This window comes from Chroicocephalus ridibundus, chromosome 20, assembly GCF_963924245.1.
Source record: "Chroicocephalus ridibundus chromosome 20, bChrRid1.1, whole genome shotgun sequence".
Classification (NCBI taxonomy): Eukaryota; Metazoa; Chordata; class Aves; order Charadriiformes; family Laridae; genus Chroicocephalus; species Chroicocephalus ridibundus.
In genome coordinates, this window is record NC_086303.1 from 2,634,828 (window position 1) to 2,653,790 (window position 18,963).

At 60.0% G+C, this 18,963-nt stretch overlaps 1 protein-coding gene across 1 annotated transcript; it reads left to right on the plus strand.

Moving 5' to 3' along the window:
• Positions 1-8,189: 8,189 nt before the first annotated feature.
• Positions 8,190-12,823, plus strand: PIM1 (Pim-1 proto-oncogene, serine/threonine kinase). The gene is made up of 6 exons (XM_063356715.1): positions 8,190-8,462; positions 8,559-8,665; positions 8,761-8,811; positions 9,415-9,781; positions 10,493-10,669; positions 11,133-12,823. The coding sequence occupies exons 1-6, from the start codon at positions 8,381-8,383 to the stop codon at positions 11,288-11,290; spliced, it is 942 nt and encodes a 313-aa protein (XP_063212785.1). The 5' UTR covers positions 8,190-8,380; the 3' UTR covers positions 11,291-12,823.
• Positions 12,824-18,963: the final 6,140 nt, after the last annotated feature.

Genomic DNA, 18,963 nt, shown 5'->3' on the forward strand with positions numbered 1-18,963 from the left:
CAAAGGCAGATGGGATCGCTCAGCCCCTCCGTGCAAACAGCAGCCACCCGCGGCTCTGCCCAGGGCGGGCGGGGACCAAGAAGTCCCCGACCCACTCATGTCCCACCCCACACCTTGCATTGAGGTCCTACATCCACCCCAGGGGACAGGGAGACCAGCGGGTGCCTGGCCGCAAGCGCAGCCCCACGGTTGAGCCCCTGGGACCCACCAGCTCTTTCTTGGGTGCTGCCAAGGAGACGAAGGACCCCCAGCTTCTCCCCGCTCCCAGTTTTGCAAAGGGGAGTTTCCAGCACAGCCCTCGCGACGCAGGTGGCTGGATGGAGGGGGAGTGAGGCTGAGACCCAACACATTTCGTTACACCTTGCAGCGAAACGCATCCACGCTCTGGCACTTCTTGCAGGCCCCCGAGGTTTGCAGCGCTTGGGGCTGTATTTCCACCTCTACGAAGGGGGGAAACTGAGGCAGGGCAAGCAGGTGGCGCCGGGGCGAAGCAAACCGGGTGGGAAGGAGCGCGGCAGAGTGGGGAGTGAACCCAGCCCCGGCCCCACACTTGCCGGAGCATGTTGTGAAAGCAGCCGGTTATCAGAGCACCAGCGTCACGCTCGGAGCGAGCGGCTTCCAGGAAAGGAAGGAAGTTGTGGGGTCACCCAGCCCCGCTGCCGGCCTTTTCCAGCAAACAGCCCGGCCGTGCTGATAACGGGGCCGTGCCACCGGCTGCGCAGGAATTCGGGGCTGCCGGCCGCACGCGCTGCCTGAAACACAAGATTTCCCCCCATTTCCTCGCCCATAAAAGCCGGCTGCGATGCTGGGGCCGTGGCGCCCGGGGCCGATGCCGCCTGGCTCTTGTGCAGGGTGCGGAGTGGCATCGCACACTGGCAATGCCCCAGTTCCACCCCAGTGCCTCTTACTGGTGGAAACTGGGAGTCACTGGGCTGGGTTTCGCTCCTGGGAGGTGTGGGAAGGTGCTCAGGGATGTGTTTCCCACTGGGCTGTCCTGGCACAAGGTGGGGAATCCTGGTGCAAGGTTGAACCGGGACACAGAGGGTGCCGTGGGGAGCTGCTGCTCCCACACAGCCTGGCTCCTCTCCCACCGCTTCCCATGGGACACAGTCCCGGAGGCCGGCAAACCAGCAGGGCATGAGGCAGTGCCACCAAATTCACAGGGCCCTGGAGAAGCATCAGGGCAGGATCCGACCCCCTGCCGCCATCCTGCCATGCCAAGTGCCCCAGGAGGGAGCAGGAACCGGAGCCTGGAGCCCGCTCCACCCCGATACTGAGAATAATTACATGATTATGCGATTTGGAAGTAAAGAGCAGGTTAATCTCTGATCTCGTTAGTCCGTGTTTTACCATCTGCTTTGTGCAGGCAGGAGAAGCCCTCGCCCCGTGGCGCAGCCGGGGAGAAGCGATGGAAACCCCCGGGGAGAGCCGGAGTCCCTCCAGAGTCCCACGGCACAGCAGGACCAGGGGCCATCGAGTGCTTTAGGAAAGGGGTGCAACGGGACACGGGCACAGCAGAACAAGCGGATGCCACCCAAGGCACCAGCTGTCACCCACGGCCGCCAGCCCCAGCCCCAATTCCTGGAAGCCAGGTGGGATCCGGCTCAGCGTGGGGCAGGGACTCCTCCTTTGACCAACAAGGGCCATGACGGCAGCAACAGCCCCGCGCTCCCCCGGGGCTGCCGGGAGGGAGATGCTGGAATTCAAGCCACGGGGAGAGGTTTGTTATAGTCCAAGTGGGATAAAGAGATGGAGGGATCAGACCAGGGACATGCAGGGGGTCTGCGGTAGAGGAGGGGATGATCCTACAGCTCCTGGACTCCTCGGGGGCTTCCCCCATCTCCTCCACTCAGGGATTTTTTTTGGGAAGCAGGCAGGGAGGGCGAGAGCTGCCTTTTATTATGCTCTTCCCAAGAGACCCGCGCCAGCCCCAGCAGCCCTGGCCCAGCCTTTGCACCGAATCTCCACACCCAGCGAGGGCAGAGCCCGCTCTGCAGGCTGCCCTCCTGGGGACGGGGCTGGATTTCCACCAGGATTTCTCATGGCTGAGTGCAACACCTGGCCTGGCTCCCCCCGGCACCCAGAGCCCCCCGGGGCCATGCTGGGGCAGCAACTGGTACCCAGGGACCCCCATGTCCCCGGTGGGGCTGAGCCACCAGCACCGAGAGCTGGCGCCTGCGTGTTGTGGGCATCACCGGGGACGGTGCCCCTTCATCCCCAGTGCCCTGGGGTCTGTGGGGGGGTGGTCCCAGCATCCCGCTGAGCTGCGCAAAGGGATGAAGGTCAAACCTAATTGCCCATCGCCTATCCCGGGGGTCACCGCTCTGACCCCTCCATCCCATCTCCGCACCGTTCGCCCCACGTGGCGATTCAGCATCCTCCGGCTCGGAAACAGCGTCCGGCCTCCCCAGAGCCCCCCGGGAGCCTCCCCTTTTCCAGCCGCAGACAAAACCCTCTCCCGCTCGCCCCACACGCTCCTCGGCCGCGTGTCGGCTCAAGGCCCGGGGAAAAGATGAAAGGGATTTCCCGGCTGACCTCCTCACCCCGCACTATTTGCACCTCCTTTCTCGCACGCAGACAGGCATTTTTCCCATGCTCAGGGGGTCAGAGCCCTCCCTGCACTCCCGGCCAGAGCAATGCCAGGAATGTACCTGGGAATAGGCAGGACTTCGCAGGGCGGAGGGAGAAGAAGAGAGCCGGGCACCCTCCAGTCCCCCATTGGCCACCAAAATCATTTTTATAACCTTTACAAGGTGCTTTTCTCATGCAAACACTCTGCAGAAAGAAATTCTTCCTGCCAGTGCAGGCTGGAGGTGCCCGGACACCCTGAGCCTTGGATGTAGCTGGATTTTGTGTCCTTTCCCTGAGGTGGTGCCACCCAGGCATCATGGGTGCTGGTCACCGGGCAGATCCTGAGCCCCCAGACACAGTCAGGGTCTCACCTGGGTGCAAGGTCCCCCCCAGCACAGCTATCGGTGCAGGTGCACCCACTCAGCCTCCTCTAAACAGCATTTGGGCTGATCCCATCCACATCTTCCCTGGCTTGCAAGCCATTTTTTTGCCCTTTCATCCCCTTTTTTTGGGGGGAATAAGCCCATCTCCCCACTCCATCCCCACAGGGGCTCCATGGCCCCCCCCGTGCCTCAGTTTCCCTGGGCTAAATAAGGGAGAACAGCCCGTCCCTAGCACACACCTCTGGAAGTGGAGCCCGGTTGCCATCCCAGGGCAGGCAGTGGCGTCGGATCCTGGAGCATCCCTTGATCCAGCCTGGGGGCTGCACTTCCACCCTGCGACAGTCCTTTCCCAGCTGTCAGATCAGAGATGGAGGATAATAGGGAATAACACAGGAGAAATGCGTTCCCCTCCCCTCCTCCCCACCTTGACCTTGCGTCACCCAAAACAGCCATAGAGGGGAAGTGAAAATGAAGCAACCAGGGACAAAACCTGCGCCCCAGCTCGGGAGGTGCCAGGTGATGCCCAGGTCCGGGGGCTGCTCCCATCACCCGTCAGGGTCCAAACCCCGCACCCAGCCCCAGAACCCAGCCCGTGCCCCCCGCACAGAGCCCGGTGCCTCTGGCCGTCCCCTCTCCCTGCCCCTTTCCTGGGGCACCCAGTGGGTGGCACAAGCCCCCTCGGAGAAGCGGATTTTCCTGCCCGTGCACAGGGACAATCCGGGCGCCTGCAACTGAGGGGGACGGGAGGGATGGGAAACCTCCTGGGGCCACGGGAGGACACGGAGGGGAAGCCAGACCGGGCACCCCAGGACACGCCACACGTGCGCGGGGCAGCGGCTGCCAGGACCTGGCTGCGGAGGGGCGCTCGGGGAGGAACCCACACAGCGGCCGGGGGCCATCGCCCCGCTGGGCCCACTGGGGACGGGGTGCGGGCGATGCACGGCCCGGGGTCCCCACCGTCACCCCGATACATCCCTCTTTCCCCTCTTGCTCTGCGAGAGGGTTTGCTTGTAAACAGCAGCCCCTGGGTAACACTTTTAATCCCTTCGCCTCTTGGCTATTATTCATCCCCGGCTAACCTTAAAGCCTCCCCCTTTTTCTCTGCGAGGCACCCCCAGAGCAGAGGAAATTCCTCAGCCCTGACGTGATGTGAAACACGAGCGGCTCGGCCCCAGCCGCCCCCTTCCCTGCCCCAACCTCGCCGGGCCATTTCCCAACCCAGGTTTCCCTGTAGCATCCCACTCCCCGCCCCCCGCCCCCCCCCCTTCTTTTTTTTTTTTTTTTTTTTTTTTTTTTTTCCCCCCCAACCACCCTTTTCTGCTTTAGACATTGTAACCCGAGAGGCTGGAAATGCAGCTCCTTTCATCTTCCATTTCCCACATCCTGAGAGTCTGGGGAGAAGGAGCCCACCCAGATGAAGGAATCCCAAATATGTGGCTCCCTCCACCTCCCCGATCCCCTCCGCCGCCCCCCGTGCGGCTCCATTCACAAAGCAGATTAGCCATGCTGCCGCCTCCGCGCACACCTCGCCCCAAAAGCCCGCGCTAAAAGCCAACATACAAAAAAAAAAAAATCATATAAATTAAGAAGAAATCCCCACGTCTTCTCCTCCCGGGTTGCAGGATGGGTCCCTGCGTCTCCTGGCCCCATCACCTTGCTAAGCCGGAGGAGATCGGCACCCGAAGGCCCAGGACTGGGTGCTGGTTTAGAGGGGTTTTGGGGTGCTCCAGCACACCAGTGAGGACCATTCTCCTCCCAGTCCTCGGATGATGCCAGCCCAGGATGGGACATGCGGTTCCCAAGCTGTCACCGCTGTGTTGGGGTCTCAGCTGGGTCTGGGGGGAGTCCCCAGGCACCCAGAGGACGGTGAGAGGGGGGAAGCAGCACCCGGTGGCTGCGCTGGCTCCTGGCATCCATGATCCCAACCCATGTCTGGGGGGAGCCCAGGCTGGGGATCCCAGAGGCTGCGCCTCTGCAGCACCCCCCCAGGAGCCTCTGTGCACCCCGGGATCGGCCGCATCCTGCAGGGCGATGCCCACCAGCTGCCCCGCGATGCTGCCGGGGAGGGCACACACACTTCCAAAGTCACCAGTGAGACACCAGGCCACCTTTTCGCTGCCGTAGAGGTGACTTCAAGAGAGTGGCGGCGCTTTGGGGGGTGTCCCAACCGCAGGACCCATTGCCTGGCCGAGGGCAGGGCCCGCTCCCTCGCCAGGGATTGCTGACTGCGCGTAGGTGGGAGCATCTTTGCTGGCCCCACTGAGGAAGGTGACACGCTTTCCCCGAGGACCGGCAGGTCCTTGCCACCGCTTCGCCCCACGCCCTGGGCCAGCCGGTTCTGCGGGCAACCGAGCCCAAGCGCAGGGTGCCACGGGCAGACGCAGCCAAGGTCACGCAATGACTCAAAAAGGCTCACGGTAGGAAAACCACAGCCTTTCTGTGTCACGGCTTTAATCGCCCCGCAATCCTCCCCTCCCTCCTCCAGGGATGCTGTCCCCTCCGGAGGGGGATGCTCCTGGGGCTGCTGTGGGGTTGTGCTCCTGGCTTGGCATTGACCTTGCTATTTTGTCTGCAAGACACCGGTGGAAACCTCAGTTTTAACCCTCCACAGGCTGCAAATCTGCTCCACCTCCACCCTGGGCAAAAAAATCACCCTTCTCTCCCCACCCCCCGGGTATTGCCCTGGCCCTCCCCATTTTCACCTATTTGCTAATTGTGCTGGCGGGGAAGGCGAGGGGGAGGAAATACAAAAAGTAAACTGCGAAAGCAACACTGCAGCTCCAAGGGCCCAGCACAGCAATCAAGCGATAAAGCAGTAATTAAGCCTGATTATCATGCAAGGCAGCCCCGGTTAGACTGGAATGCCGCTGAAGAGCCCGAAAGCTGCCGGGGGATTGTTTGCAGGGCTGAGAACTGATCTTTTGATGTCTGCTGGGAGCTCCTCTCCCGCAGACCTGCCACCAGCGCCATGTGCCACCCTGGGGACCTTCTTCTCCCCAGGCAGGGTCCTGCTTGGGTTTTTCCTCCTCGGCAAGCCCTGCGCCGTCTCCTCTGAGCTGCAAACTGCTCCCCGGGGGCTCACGTCAAGCGTTGGGGTGGGAAGAGGCAGCCTGGGTCAAGGATGCTGCTGCCTGGTGGGGGAAGGACTGGGATGCTGCTTGGACATCCCTGCGTCCATGTAAACGCGACCTATGCGAAAAGACGTGGGCTGCTCTCCTGCAGCCATCGTCCACGGCGGCTTTCATCCCGGAGGAAGAGGGTTGGGAAAAGAGGCGATTCCTCGGGATGAGGGCAAAGCGGGTGGCAAACAGGATGAGGTTTTTTTCATGTCAGCTTGAATGTCTGAGACATCCCCATGGCCTTGCCCGGGGCTGGCAGGGGGAAAGATGAGTATGTGGGATGGGCTTGGGGGGGGGAAAGGTGGCTCCCAGCACTGGTTGGGGGTCATTTGGGGAAGGGGGATGTGTTTGGGTAGGTTATTCTGGCTACAGCTGGGAAACAGGGACACATCCCTGCTCTGCATGGCCAGGGCGTGGAGAAACGTCCTCCCATCACCTCCAAGACTGGGAGAGGGTTCCCCATCCCAGAGAGGATGCAACCCCTGGGTGCCAGCAGGAAGAGGCGGCCGCTGACTCAGTCCCCCGGGGAAATTAGCAGTTGGGCAGGTTTACGCACAAGGATGATTTGGCCTCAGATCATCCCGGTTGCAAGACACGCTGCTGCTCCCTTCGACGCTAATTAGCAGGTTTGGGCAGAACGAGGAAGAAGCTGCACCTCCCCGAGAGCTCGGGAGAAGGCGGCCCCTAGGAAAGCCCTGCCGCTAAAGAGCCTGGAGCTCCAGGGCAGCCCCTTCGGCACCTTCCACCGTCCCCGGCGAAGGATTTGAGAAAGTGTTTGGGGCCAGATGCTGATTCTCCTCGTCCCACGGCTCAGCACCCGCTGGCAGAACCAGTTGTCCCAAATACGCTCAGGCAGCCGATGGGAATAAGGCAGGAGAAAGGCGCTGCCCGCCCCTCAGCTTGCGTCACCCCAAATAATAACAATAATATAATTAAAATAAAAGAAAAAAAAGGGGTGAAGGCTGCTGCGTCAGATTTTCCACACTTTTCCCCAAACAAAGGTGTCACCTTCTGGGTAAAAAACAATGTAGGTTTTTCAGCTTGGGGTTTTTTACTCTCAGCCCCTGAAAGAGGACGTGCCACTTTCTCGGTAAATCTAAAAGAGGCAACAGCGGTGGCGAGCACTTCCCAGCTGAGCCGCAGCCCCGTAGCCGGCTTTGGCGTTGGCATTTCGGTTGGGTTTTCGTATTTAAAAAAAAAAAAAAGAAATACTGAAGGAGTCGGGAGCTCACCAGCATTTCCAGTAAACCCCATTCGATTTCAAGCAATTCATCCCACAAGTATGTATGGGATGCTGGGAACTCCTCGGTCTCGCCGGGGCGCGGGAGCCCAGATGGGCTTCGTCTGGAATAATTCAGCTCCCGGTGGCTGGAGCTCTTTGCTCTAAATGCTAATAGAGTGAGTAATCAGAGACCTCCATCCAGTAAATTATTTATCTTATCTCTGGAACTCGGGAAAGCATCTCAGCCAGTGACTTCTGCGGAAAAAGAATTTTTTTTTTTTTTTTTTTAAAAAAGGGGGTTGTTAGTCAAGAGTCCCCAGCTGGAATCGCCACTTTTACTAGAAAAGGGAAAAGTTCAGACCCTGGTTTGCCCACGATGAAGTAACGGCAGCGTGGGACGCGCCGGCGGGATGGGCGGCAGGAGATGCCAAGCACCACCGGGAAGCTGTGAGATGGCAGGAAAAAAATGAATAAAGGGAAGGATAAGCTAAAAAAGAAATTGGCATTTTCACGTGGATGTGGGGAGGAAGAGCAGCTCCCTGACCCCCGACCCCTCATGTCGCGGCAACCGGGGGGACGCGGGGGCGCTCCCGTTGGGAATGGGGACGGCAGCAGCGTCTTTTATTAGCCACGATGGTCCTTTACTCGCCCCGCTCACCCTTTACTCGCCCCCCATGCCCCGCCGAGCGAGAACCCCACCCCTCCCGCACTTCTTTGGCGCCTTTTCCTTCCCGCCACGGCGCGGCCGGCCACGCCCTCCCCTCCCCGCGTCTCGCTCCCTATTGGCTGAGGCGCCGCTGGGCGGGCCGGCGCGGCTGGGCCCGGCGCCGAGGCCCCGCCCCCCGGCTGTCCCCGCCCCGCCCCCGCCCCCGCCCCTCCCGGGGCCGGCTGGGGGCCGCCGCGCCACACGGGAGCCCGGCAGAGCGCGGAGCAGCCGCGCCGCCGCCGCTCCCTCCCCGCCCAGCCGCCCGCCGGCCTCCGCCTCCTCCGGGCTCCTCCGCTCGGGCAGCCCGACCGCCGGGAGCCGGTCCGGGCTCGGGAAGGTGGGCCGGGACCGGCCCCCGATATCGAGCGAGGGAGCCGGGATGCTGCTCTCGAAAATTAATTCGTTGGCCCATCTACGTACCGGGACCGGCGGGGAGCTACACAGCGCTAAACTACAACCCGGTAAGAGAACGGGACCGGTTTTGCCCGGCCCGGTTCGGTGCCGGGGGTGGACGGTGGGGCCCCGGGCGGAACGCTGACGGCCGGTGTCGCCCGCAGGGAAGGAGAAGGAGCCGCTGGAGAAGCTGTACCGGGTGGGCCCGCTGCTGGGGAGCGGCGGCTTCGGCACGGTGTACTCGGGTATCCGCCTCTCCGACAGCAGCCCGGTGAGTGGCGGGGCCGGCGGCGGGGCGGAGGAGGAGGAGGAGGGGGACGGCGGGGCGGGCGGCGTGCTCAGCCCGCCGCTCCCCTTGGCTTGCAGGTGGCCGTCAAGTACGTGGCCCGGGAGCGCATCTCCGAGTGGGGCGAGCTGGTGAGTGAGCGGGGCCACCGGGAGAAACTGGGGCATCACGGGCCGGGCGTGGGGATAAGCCGAGACCGGGGAGGGTGGAAACGGGGACACGCCTGGGGGAGCGGGCGTGGGGTCACCGCGGGACGCGGAGCATCCCGGGTGGGGGTTGCCCAGTACCGGTGGGGCCGAGCTGGGCGGCACTGGAGTGTCCCCTGAGCGGGGGGATGCCCAGGCATCGGTGGGACCGGGCAGGGGGGCACCGGAGCATCCCGGGAGGGGCGTGCCCAGTACGTGTGGGGCTGAACTGGGGGCACCGGAGCATGCTCTGGTTGGGAGGATGCCCAATACCAGGGGGACCAGGCAGGGGGCCACCGGAGCATCCTGGGCGGGGGGATGCCCAAGTACCGGTGGGTCTGAGCTGGGGGGCACTGGCGCATCCTCTGGGTGGGGGGATGCCCAGGCACCGGTGGGATGGGGCAGGGGACACCAGAGCATCCCCTGGGATGGGGTCTGCCCAGCCATCAGTGGGGCTGAGCTGGGGCGCATCGGAGCATCCCAGGTGGTGGGTACCAGACCCCCGGCGCAGCATCAGCCCTGCTGACGGCATCGTGGTCCCCCCGACAGCCCAGCGGCACCCGTGTGCCGATGGAGATCGTGCTGCTGAACAAGGTGGGCTCCGGCTTCCGCGGCGTCATCCACCTCCTCGACTGGTTTGAGCTGCCCGACAGCTTCGTGCTGGTGCTGGAGCGCCCGGAGCCGTCGCAGGATCTCTTCGACTTCATCACGGAGCGGGGGTCCCTGTCCGAGGAGCTGGCGCGGGGGCTTTTCCGCCAGGTGCTGGAGGCCGTGCGGCACTGCAACAACTGCGGCGTCCTGCACCGCGACATCAAGGACGAGAACATCGTCATCGACCTCTCCACCGGCGAGCTCAAGCTCATCGACTTTGGTTCCGGCACCTTCCTCAAGGACACGGTCTACACCGCCTTTGACGGTGAGCCCACGCCCGGGGGATGCTCCCGGTACGGGGCACCACACAGCCCGGTCTGGCCGGGCACCGGCGGTTCCTCCGTTTGCTGGCGGGGGGCTAGAATTAACGATTCAGCCGGCTGCCAAGTTGCTTTTTTGGCGTGGGGCGGATGTTGTGAAACGGGAGCCGGCTCCCGGCGGTGCCAACAGCCTCCGCCACCCACCCCGCCCCGGGCTGGGGCAGGGCGGGGGGGGGGAGCCAGCCCCACACAAACAAACACCCGTGGGGGGAGCACGGAAGGGTTGCCAAGCCCGTGCGCCGGCCGGTCGGGTTTGCAAGGCGCCAAAGGGCTCGGGCTGCTCCGCTCCCCTTGTTTGCCTTGGCTTATTTGTGTTGTTATTTTTTTTTTATTTATTTATTTTTTTTTTTTGGCCAAGGCGGAGGAGGGGAGGGAAAGGCGTGGTTTTCCCCACCCGTGGGGGTTTTATTTTTGCATGTAACGGTCGGGCCTTCCCCGGGCCCGTGCTGCCCTCTTCCGGCACCGGCGGCTTTTTTTTACAACCCAAAGTTTGTAAACAAGAGTCACGTGCTGGCAAAGGGGGTGGCGGGTCGCAGCGTGTGTGTTTGTGTGTCCCCCCCCATCACCGGTGCAGCCCCCGCATCCCCGGGGATGCTCGGGCAAGGATGTGGGAGTGGGCAGCATCCACCTGACGAGCTGCGGCTGTATCCTTGCAGGAACACGGGTGTACAGCCCACCAGAGTGGGTCCGCTACCATCGCTACCATGGACGTCCGGCGACCATCTGGTCCCTGGGCGTGCTGCTCTACAACATGGTCTGCGGGGATGTCCCCTTTGAACAGGATGAGGACATCATCCGGGGTCAGGTCTTCTTCCGACGGCGGGTTTCTCGAGGTGGGTACCTGGTGTCGTGGCAGGGGCTGGATAATGGGTGTTGGGAGGTGGCACCGGGCACACAAGCGTCCCGCTCCTAGGGCTGTGGAGGAGGTTATCTCCCATGGTGAGCTGGAGGAGGTGGAACACGAGGGGCTTGATCTCCTATGGTTAGCTGGAGAAGGTGGGACACAAAAGGCTTGGATTTCCCATGGTTAGCTGGAGGTGAGACAGAAAGGATTTGATCTCCCATGGTTAGCTGAAGAAGATGGGACTGGGACACAAGTGGAGTTGATGTCCCATGGTTAGCTGGAGGAGGTGGCACATGTTCTGCCACCCTGCTCTCCTCCGAACTGGATAATCAATTGGGAGGTTTGGGTGCAGCTCTGAGCACACCCAGCATGGCCTGGGCACTGTGGATGGTGGGACAAGGTGGGCTGGGGCCTTCTCTGGCTGACCAGAGGTTTCTCGTTTCTCTTCCCAGAGTGCCAGGATCTCATCGTGTGGTGTTTGTCCATGCGCCCCTCGGACAGGCCATCTTTGGAGGACGTTTTCAACCATCCTTGGCTGCAAGGCATTCACCTGCCCCAGGAGACGGCGGAGATCCACCTGCACAGTTTGATCCAAGAGCCCGACAAGTAAGAGCTCCATGCATCTCCTGCCCAGAAGAAGCAAAGAAAACCAGATGACTTCCTTGTGACCGTAGCACTGAGCAGGGCTCATCAGATGGGAACACGCACACCTTGTCCTGGAGCTCCGCTGGGGACCTGCTTTTCCAGGCATTGGTGGACACATCTTGTCCTGGAGCTCCGCTGGAGACCTGCTTTTCCAAGCACTGGTGGTCACCATCCAACCCAGCTGTCCTGGCTCCATGTGAATGACCCTGTCTTATTTGATGTTTTGCCAGTAAATTGTTTTTTTGGGGGTTGGTTCTGGTTTTGGAGGCTCCCAAGTGTCTTCCCAACCTGCTGAATTTGGGACTGCCAGAGGATCAGAGACCTTATTGCGAGAAAAGCTTCAACGGGGGGAAAACTGACTTGGGGGGATGGCAGGTACCGCGCCTGAATGGCCGTCTCTTCTCCGCTGTCACCGTGCTCGAGTGCCTTCAGTTGCGATCTGGGCTGTGCTGGAGGAAAGACTTGAATTTTCCTACACTGCTGCTTTTCCAAGACTCGCCTGGCTGTAGAGTTCCTTTTTCCCTTTTCAAAGAGAAAACGGGTCAGAAGATGCTTGGGAGCCAAGCGGGCGCTGCCTCGCCTCCCGTGCCTCCATCTCGCCTGGATTTTCTGGGCTTCTTTGCTTCCCTGTGCCCTCACAAATGCACAAACAATGCAAACCAACAGAGCTGTAAATGTGTACAAAGTTCTATAGGAGCAAAGCTTGAAGTACAGTTGTTCATAGGGATAACATTTTACCTTGTTTCTTTTTTTTTTTTTCAGTTTTTCGTTTTTAATTTATTTTCATGAATTTGATGTTGTGTTTTGCTTTTTGTTTTTTGTTGTTTTTTTTTTTTTTTTAAGGAAGAGTTCTAGCCGGTAGGGTAACTTATTTATTTATTTATAATTCACGTGGGTTTCCAGCCCGCGCCTTGCTTCTACAGCTGCTGATCCCCCGGTTTTCCATTCGGCTCTTCCCTCTGTGTCTGTCTTGTGTCCGTCCCCGGGCCCGTAGCGTTTCTGGCGGAGGTGCGGAGCGTTTGCCTGCTCCCCAGCTCCCCGTGTACATAGTTCTGGGTGCTGTTGTTTCCTTGCCACGTGCAGATCTCCGTTTGCAGATGAGTTTGGGTTTTTCCCCATGGGTGTCTTGGCTGGGGCTGGGGAGGGGGGAGCCGGCCCGGGCTGTCCGCGCTGTCGAGTCTTTCCGTGTAACCAAGTGTGTAGCCGGCGGGTTTTTTGTTAAAGAGTTCATATTGTACAGGGGAATTCAGAAATCTTATTTTTTTTATGCGGTTTTAAATAAAAACAAAAAAAAACCACTCGATGTGATGGACATATCCCTTTCTTGCGGGGCGGGATGAAGGATGCTGCGAGTGTGTCGGGAACCAGTGACAACACCGTGGCTACGATGGGGACCGCTGGTTTGTCTCCAGCTGAGACAAACTCCAAAGCTCCTACCCAAAGGTTTGCCGAGCGGCGTTCACCAGGACCAGCCAGCCGAAAACACCATGGGGAAGGCTGGATCCGACCCTCGGCGGGGTGTTTCCAGCACCGACTGCTCCTGCCAGGGCTCCTGGGAGAGATCAAAGGGGTGTGGAGCCCTTTGCCTTCCCGTTCATCCGCAGGCTGGTGCGGAGCATGTGCTGGGGACAGCGAGTAAACAAACATCAAAGGAGCCTTACGAAACGCCGGATGTTGTCAGCCAAATTCAATTTTGGTAAGGCAGATCCTGTTGCTCCGGCTCTGTTGGCGCCGAGCAGGTGTTGCATGCCGGGTGCCGGTGGGTGAAGAAAGCCGCCGGCGGGCTGTCCCCACCTCCAGCTCGGCTGTGGCCAACGCGGAGCCGGAGGAAGTCGATCTTCGGATTACCAGAAGTCGGTCGCTATCAGTCAGCAGCGGTAACGCTTCGCTCAAGCTTTTACCCTCCAAACTGTCAAACCCCATTTCCCAGCTCCGTGGTGCTTCGGCTTCAGGGGCATTGGTTGATTTTTTTTTTTTTAATTTATTTATTTTTTTAATTTTTGCTCATGTGTTTGGTTTGTTTTGTTTTAAATTAATTTCATGTGCTGAACTTTGAAGCTCTGTTCCTGTTTGACCTCATGGAGCACCTGCTGCTGCGTGCGCACAGAGCTGTGTCCCCGCTCAAAGGAAGGGGCACATTTCCCTTTCTGCAGGTTACTTTGCAAGTCCCCCAGCCAGATCTGACACGGAACAGGGCTTTCCTTGGCTTGCCCCATGGTTTTCTTGCTTAAAAATCCCTTGCCCAAGGAGTCCCCCCTTTTCCCCAGCTCACCCCGGGCTTGCCAGCACCGCTCTCCGAGCCGTGGGGCTGCTGAGGGAACTGGGGGTCCTGGAGCCACGTCTCAGCTTCATGGGGTGACCTGGTGTGTTGTGTCACCGCTGTGCCTCTGCCTTCAGCAGAAAGCGTTAACTTGGTTAGTTTGTTTTGCTTTTTTCTTTATATATATATTTTTTTTTTCTTTTTTACTCAGCTGCATCTTTCATCTCCTCCTCAGGGCCGCCAGAAGCAGGAAGCGCAGCTCCAAACGCCTTCAAAGTTTAGGCCTATTTTGAGATGCGGTTTGTATTTAACCTCCTCTCTCGCTTTTCCCCCGGACCATCCGGGAAGCTGCTCTTACACGAAAGCAAACCACCACACTGCCTAGTACCCCGCCAGGAGCCCGAGCCCCTCGCTTGGCCACCCTCACCCCCCGGCACCACCGAATCGCTATCGCGGCCGCCCCGGCTGCAGGCTGAGCTCAGCCCACCCTTCCAGTAAACGCTCACTAACTGCTGCGGCGTTTCTTAGAAAACTCGCCGCAGAAAGGCCGAGCAGGTCCGGCGCGGGGCTGGAGTGCTGATAGTCACTTTCTTTCCGCCTGTTCCTGATGATTTTTCTCCCTGCCAGGCTTGTGCTGCAGGAGGGGAACGGCGCCATCGCGTCCCCCAGCGAGATCTCGCTGCCTGGGTACTGTCTTGTCACGACAGGGTGCGTCCGAGGTTTGGGTGTTGGAAAAGGATGGGTGCACGTTTGATCCCCTGTGCACCAGCCTTCCTGGGCAGTAATACCTCCAACGTGGCGTGGCCAAGAGACACCAGACTTGGGTCCCAGACTCTCTGCCACGGAGGAAGGACCACGGTAGATGTGATGAGCGATCTGAAGATGGGCAGCCACAACATCGGCTGCCCGGTGCTACCCTCCATGCTGCCCATCACCATGGCATCATGGCCGGGGGGGCTGGACAAAAGGAAAAGGCCTTTTCACCCCTTGTTTCTCCTTGATGGTGGAATGTTCGCTGCTGCCCTTCGGGGCCATCAGCTGTGATAAAAGAGGATGAAGACCTAGGAGTTACCCAGAGGGAAGCAATTCAGAGCCAGCATCGCTCTCCCACCTGCCATTCACAGCTTTTTATTGCAGGGGAAGCACCCACAGTTCAGAAAGTGGGGAAAAATATGATGGAGCGGCACCAGGATGAGATTTCAGGCCATTGGACCTCCTGCTCTGGGAGCACTGGAGTCCTGTGAGTGACTGAGGACTTGCAAAGGGCCAGCACTCGTCACATCTGTGGCTTCCTGTACACTCCATCCCCAGCTAAGGTGCTTGGTGATGCAGAAAGGACCAGCCAGGGGAGCCTGGAGCCACAGCAAAAGGGACATTTATATTCTCCACCTCCCTTTCAGGGAATGGGAGATGGGCGACAGCCAAACGCCTGCCACGGCTGGAAAAATGCAGATGAGCAGCGAGGAGAAAAGCCGCCGGGGGAGCGAGGGCCGGGCTCGCCGCAGGGACCTGAAGAGCTGAAGACTCGAAGGTGGCATCTTGCCCCGTGTCCCATCCCAAGGAAAACATCCAGCTGCCCCCGAGGCAGCGTCTGAAACCCTTTGGCCCTTCTCACCCAGTGAGTCACAGGAGCTATTTTAAACACCTGCCTTAGGAGGAGGTGAATTATCAGCAAACGAGGTGTCCCACAGCTCCAGCTCCCCCGTAATAAAGCCTTGGGGAAGTCTGTCTCTGAGAGCTTTGCTGACAGCCTGTGTGGCAATAGCATTATCTCCACGGGGTGTGTGGGGAAACTGAGGCACGGTGCCCCCCCAACTCGATGGAGATCTTTTGCGGCGCAGCTTGGGCTCACCTGCCTTTCCCTGCCCTGTCCCTCTTTGGGCTGGGATCAGCCACCAAGGAGCTCCCAGCTTCAGACCCCCCATGTCCCCTGGGCAGGGGATTTTGTCCTCCAGCAGCTGAGACCAAAGCCCTGCACCCCTTTCAGCATGAACCTGAGGTGAAACGTGTCCCTTCTCAGACCTCTTTGGAAAAAAAAAACCAACCCGTGCTGTGAGGGCGAGGGGAGGGGGGCCAGGTGCTGGTTTCGGGCACCTGGAGCCCGGCTTGAGACCAGAGTCTGGTATTTCGGGGTTTACACCGACCTTCCCGAGAGCGGGATCTGCGCTAACACCACCTCCGTGACACATCGAAACTGCACCGCTCAGCCTGAGAGTCGGTGGGGGTTTTCATGAGGAAAAAACACTTTATTCGCCGTAAAAAAAAATAAATAATAAAACAACCGCAAAAGCTTTCCGGTGTGTAAAGTTGAGTCGAATTTAGCAGCTTCAGCTAAAGGAACGTATTTTTGAAAGGGGTAATCAGAGTGTTTCTTTCATCCTTTTCCAAGCTTTTGGTCCCCTTCCTCCAGAGTAATATTTTTGTGTCCTTAATCACCGTGGTTTTATTACAGTTGGGGGGGGGGGGGGTAAGCGACCCAAAAAAATGAAACAGCGACTCCTGTTTCAAACTGAAGCAGCTGCTTCAGTTAACCCGAAATGACACCCAGGCGCACGCGTGTGAATTGGAAGGGCGGGTGGGTTGCAGGGACGGAGATCTCACCCCGCTGCCGAAGCTGTGAGAAAAACAGAAGCGGCAAAGTATCATTTCAGGTCAACCCCTGCCGAAATTCTTCATCTTTCCCCCCACTCCACCCTCCCACCCCCCCCCAAAATGGGCAGGCAGGGCTGGGCCCCCTGGCACACACACGCGTGCGGGGCCTCGTAAGCCATCGGTACCGACCCCAACGGAAACCGCCCCCGCGCTGCCAACCGCGCGGCACGGATGTGCCATGGCAGCCGGATTTTCAGTGCCAGGCTACTACTCGTAGCAGATCGCTCACTGCAGCACCAACACAGGTGCGTGGGTGCACGTAGATCCCCCCCCCCAAAGCACTTTGATTTGGCTCAGTGTGGCCCAGGGTGGCTCCTGCCACCACCAGCTGAGACCTGACAGCAATCGAAGCACAGCCGTGGATGCCGAGGGCTTGGATTTCAGTCCTTTCCCCCACCTTCTGGGTGGGTTTTCTCTCCTTTCTGGGGAGAGGTACAGGGTGTGGGCAGAGCGGAGACAATGAGCCACCTTCCCTCGCCAGGGCGGAGGGATCACCCTCCTGTTTTTCTAGCTGGGTGTTTCCAAACAAAGTCTTTGATAAAACCAATATAGATGAAGCACGAGAAGATGATGTGTGAATTGTTGTGGAAAAGCAGGAGGGAAAACTCCTCCAAGGAGGATCCATCCCTCAGGCTGAGAGGGAAAAGCAAAGTTAACCCACCCTGCCTGGACAGAGGGGCTGGCAGGCATCCGACGAGGCTTTGCAGGGATGTGCGGATGTTGAAAATGACTCTAGGACAGACGGACAGACTCTCCGGCACGCTCAGCCTCCCACTGATGCCCCATGCGGGATGGTTTCTGTGTCCCAGAGTTTGCAGCCGTGCTATGGGATAAAGTGATTTGTGATAACCCTGTTTGTCGCCCCTTGTAGCCCACAGGATTTTAACTCTGGGTGGACGGAGCAGCATTTCCACCCTGGACGGACTAGCTCCATTCTTGAAACTTTTGCTAGTCCAGCACAGCAGCTCCTGACCAGGCGGGCAGTGACCTCCCTGCAGCTGGCTACCTCAAAAAGCTCTATTTTTGCCAGCTCTTTAGTTTCCCTTCTCCGCTTCAGCTTCGGGATGGGAAAAGGAACTGGCTCTTCTCCTTCGGCTTTCGTTCTCCTTCAGAATCGAAAGCTGCTGGAGATCCTGGGCTCGCTGCCATGGCCTTGGGCTCGCTCTGCCCCCCCGAAACATCTCCCTGGACCTCGAAAGCAGCCGATGGAGGGTCCCTTCCAACTGGAGATGTTCTATGATTCTATGAAAAAGCAATAGCAGGTGGGGTCAGGGCGAATCTCCCTGCGGTGAGGCGCCAGCGACGGGCCTGTGCCGCCCTCTGCCGTCAGCCCCATCCTCCCAAAACACCCGGATTTGCCAGAAATACACCTATTTTTTTCATTTTTTGTCCCTTTTTTTCCATCACTCCCGACCCTCCTGCATCCCGACAGCTTCCCCAAGCCTCCGCCCGAGTGCTTGTCAGGAGCCATGATCCTGCCGAGCCCAGACCCGATCCTGAGGGGGTGGCGAGAGCTCTGTGTGTCCACCCTGGCCGGGAGGCTGAGCTCAGGGGGATAATTGTCCCTTTGCCCGTGTCCCCAGCGCCTGAGACACCCCGAGGGACGCCCAGCTCCCCTCCTGCCATTGCCCTGACTCATGTGAGGCACGGCCACGCCGGCGGCCTGAGCGTGAGAGGAGCTGCTAATTCACCAAGGGCCATCGCACGTTCCCCCCAGGAGCGGGAGGTCCCCATGTCCCCACAGCCCGGGGACACCGGTGACAGCAGGCCCCGTCCCACTCTGCCCACACCCGGCGCCATCGAGGCCCAGTGGCTGCCGGACGCCCCTGGCGGGACGGGGGTTCTCCTCAGGGCATGAGAGGGACAGCAGCGCTATGGGGTCTGGCGGGGTCCCACGTCACCTGGGAAGTTTGTGCTTTTTTGCTGTCTGTGCTTTTTTTTTTCCCAGTTTATCCCTGTTTATTCAGGGGGTGACCACCTGACCCACAGCTTCACCCACAATGGTGGCTTCTCCCCCGCCTCACAGCTCCCCCCATATTGGTGGCTTCTCCCTCGCCGCACACCTTGCCCCAAAATGGCAGCTTCTCCCCCACCCCAGGTGTCGTTCTGAGGGGACACCCCGTCACCAGGGCTTGTCTGGGGGCCGGAAATGGCCCCAAATGGCCCCGAGTCCTTGCAGGGACCATGACAGCCGCGGGTGCCAGCAGAGCCAGCCCGGGGTGCCGCAGGTACCCAGCCGGGCCCCGTCACCACTCGATGTCTGTCCCCCACTCCGCGCGTGGTTGTGTCCACCCGCTCGCCTCCCCCCCACCGCCCCGTGGGTGGTTTAACCCGTTTCCCCCCGCCCTCTCCCGATGGTTTCGTCCAGGTGCTTGCTGGGCGTGCCCCCCCTCTCCCCCCGCAGCGTCAATGGTCTCTCCCCTTCTCCAGAGCGGTGTTTAACCCTTCCCGCCCTCCCCTCTGCAAGGTCCCCCGTGTTCCCCCGCCCCACGCAGCCTCAGCGCCGCTTTCTGTCCCCACTCCGCGCCCCTCTGTGTTAATGGTTCCCTCCACCCTCCCCCCCGTCCGGGGCCCGATGGTTTATCCCCTCCTCCCCCCCCAAAAATGGTCTCTCCCTCCTCACACAGCCCCTCCCTCTCCCTGCCTGCCCCGCCCTTTTACGCTACGTCACTCCCTCCTTCTGCTCGCTATTGGCTGATCCGGAACGCCTTGCCCGAAGCGGCCAA

Excerpts from the sequence above, each read along its gene's own strand:
- PIM1 (XM_063356715.1), top strand. The coding sequence starts at position 8,381 with ATGCTGCTCTCGAAAATTAATTCGTTGGCCCATCTACGTACCGGGACC. Across the intron at positions 8,812-9,414 it reads TCTCCGAGTGGGGCGAGCTG|CCCAGCGGCACCCGTGTGCC; the intron begins GTGAGTGAGCGG and ends TCCCCCCGACAG. Across the intron at positions 9,782-10,492 it reads GGTCTACACCGCCTTTGACG|GAACACGGGTGTACAGCCCA; the intron begins GTGAGCCCACGC and ends GTATCCTTGCAG.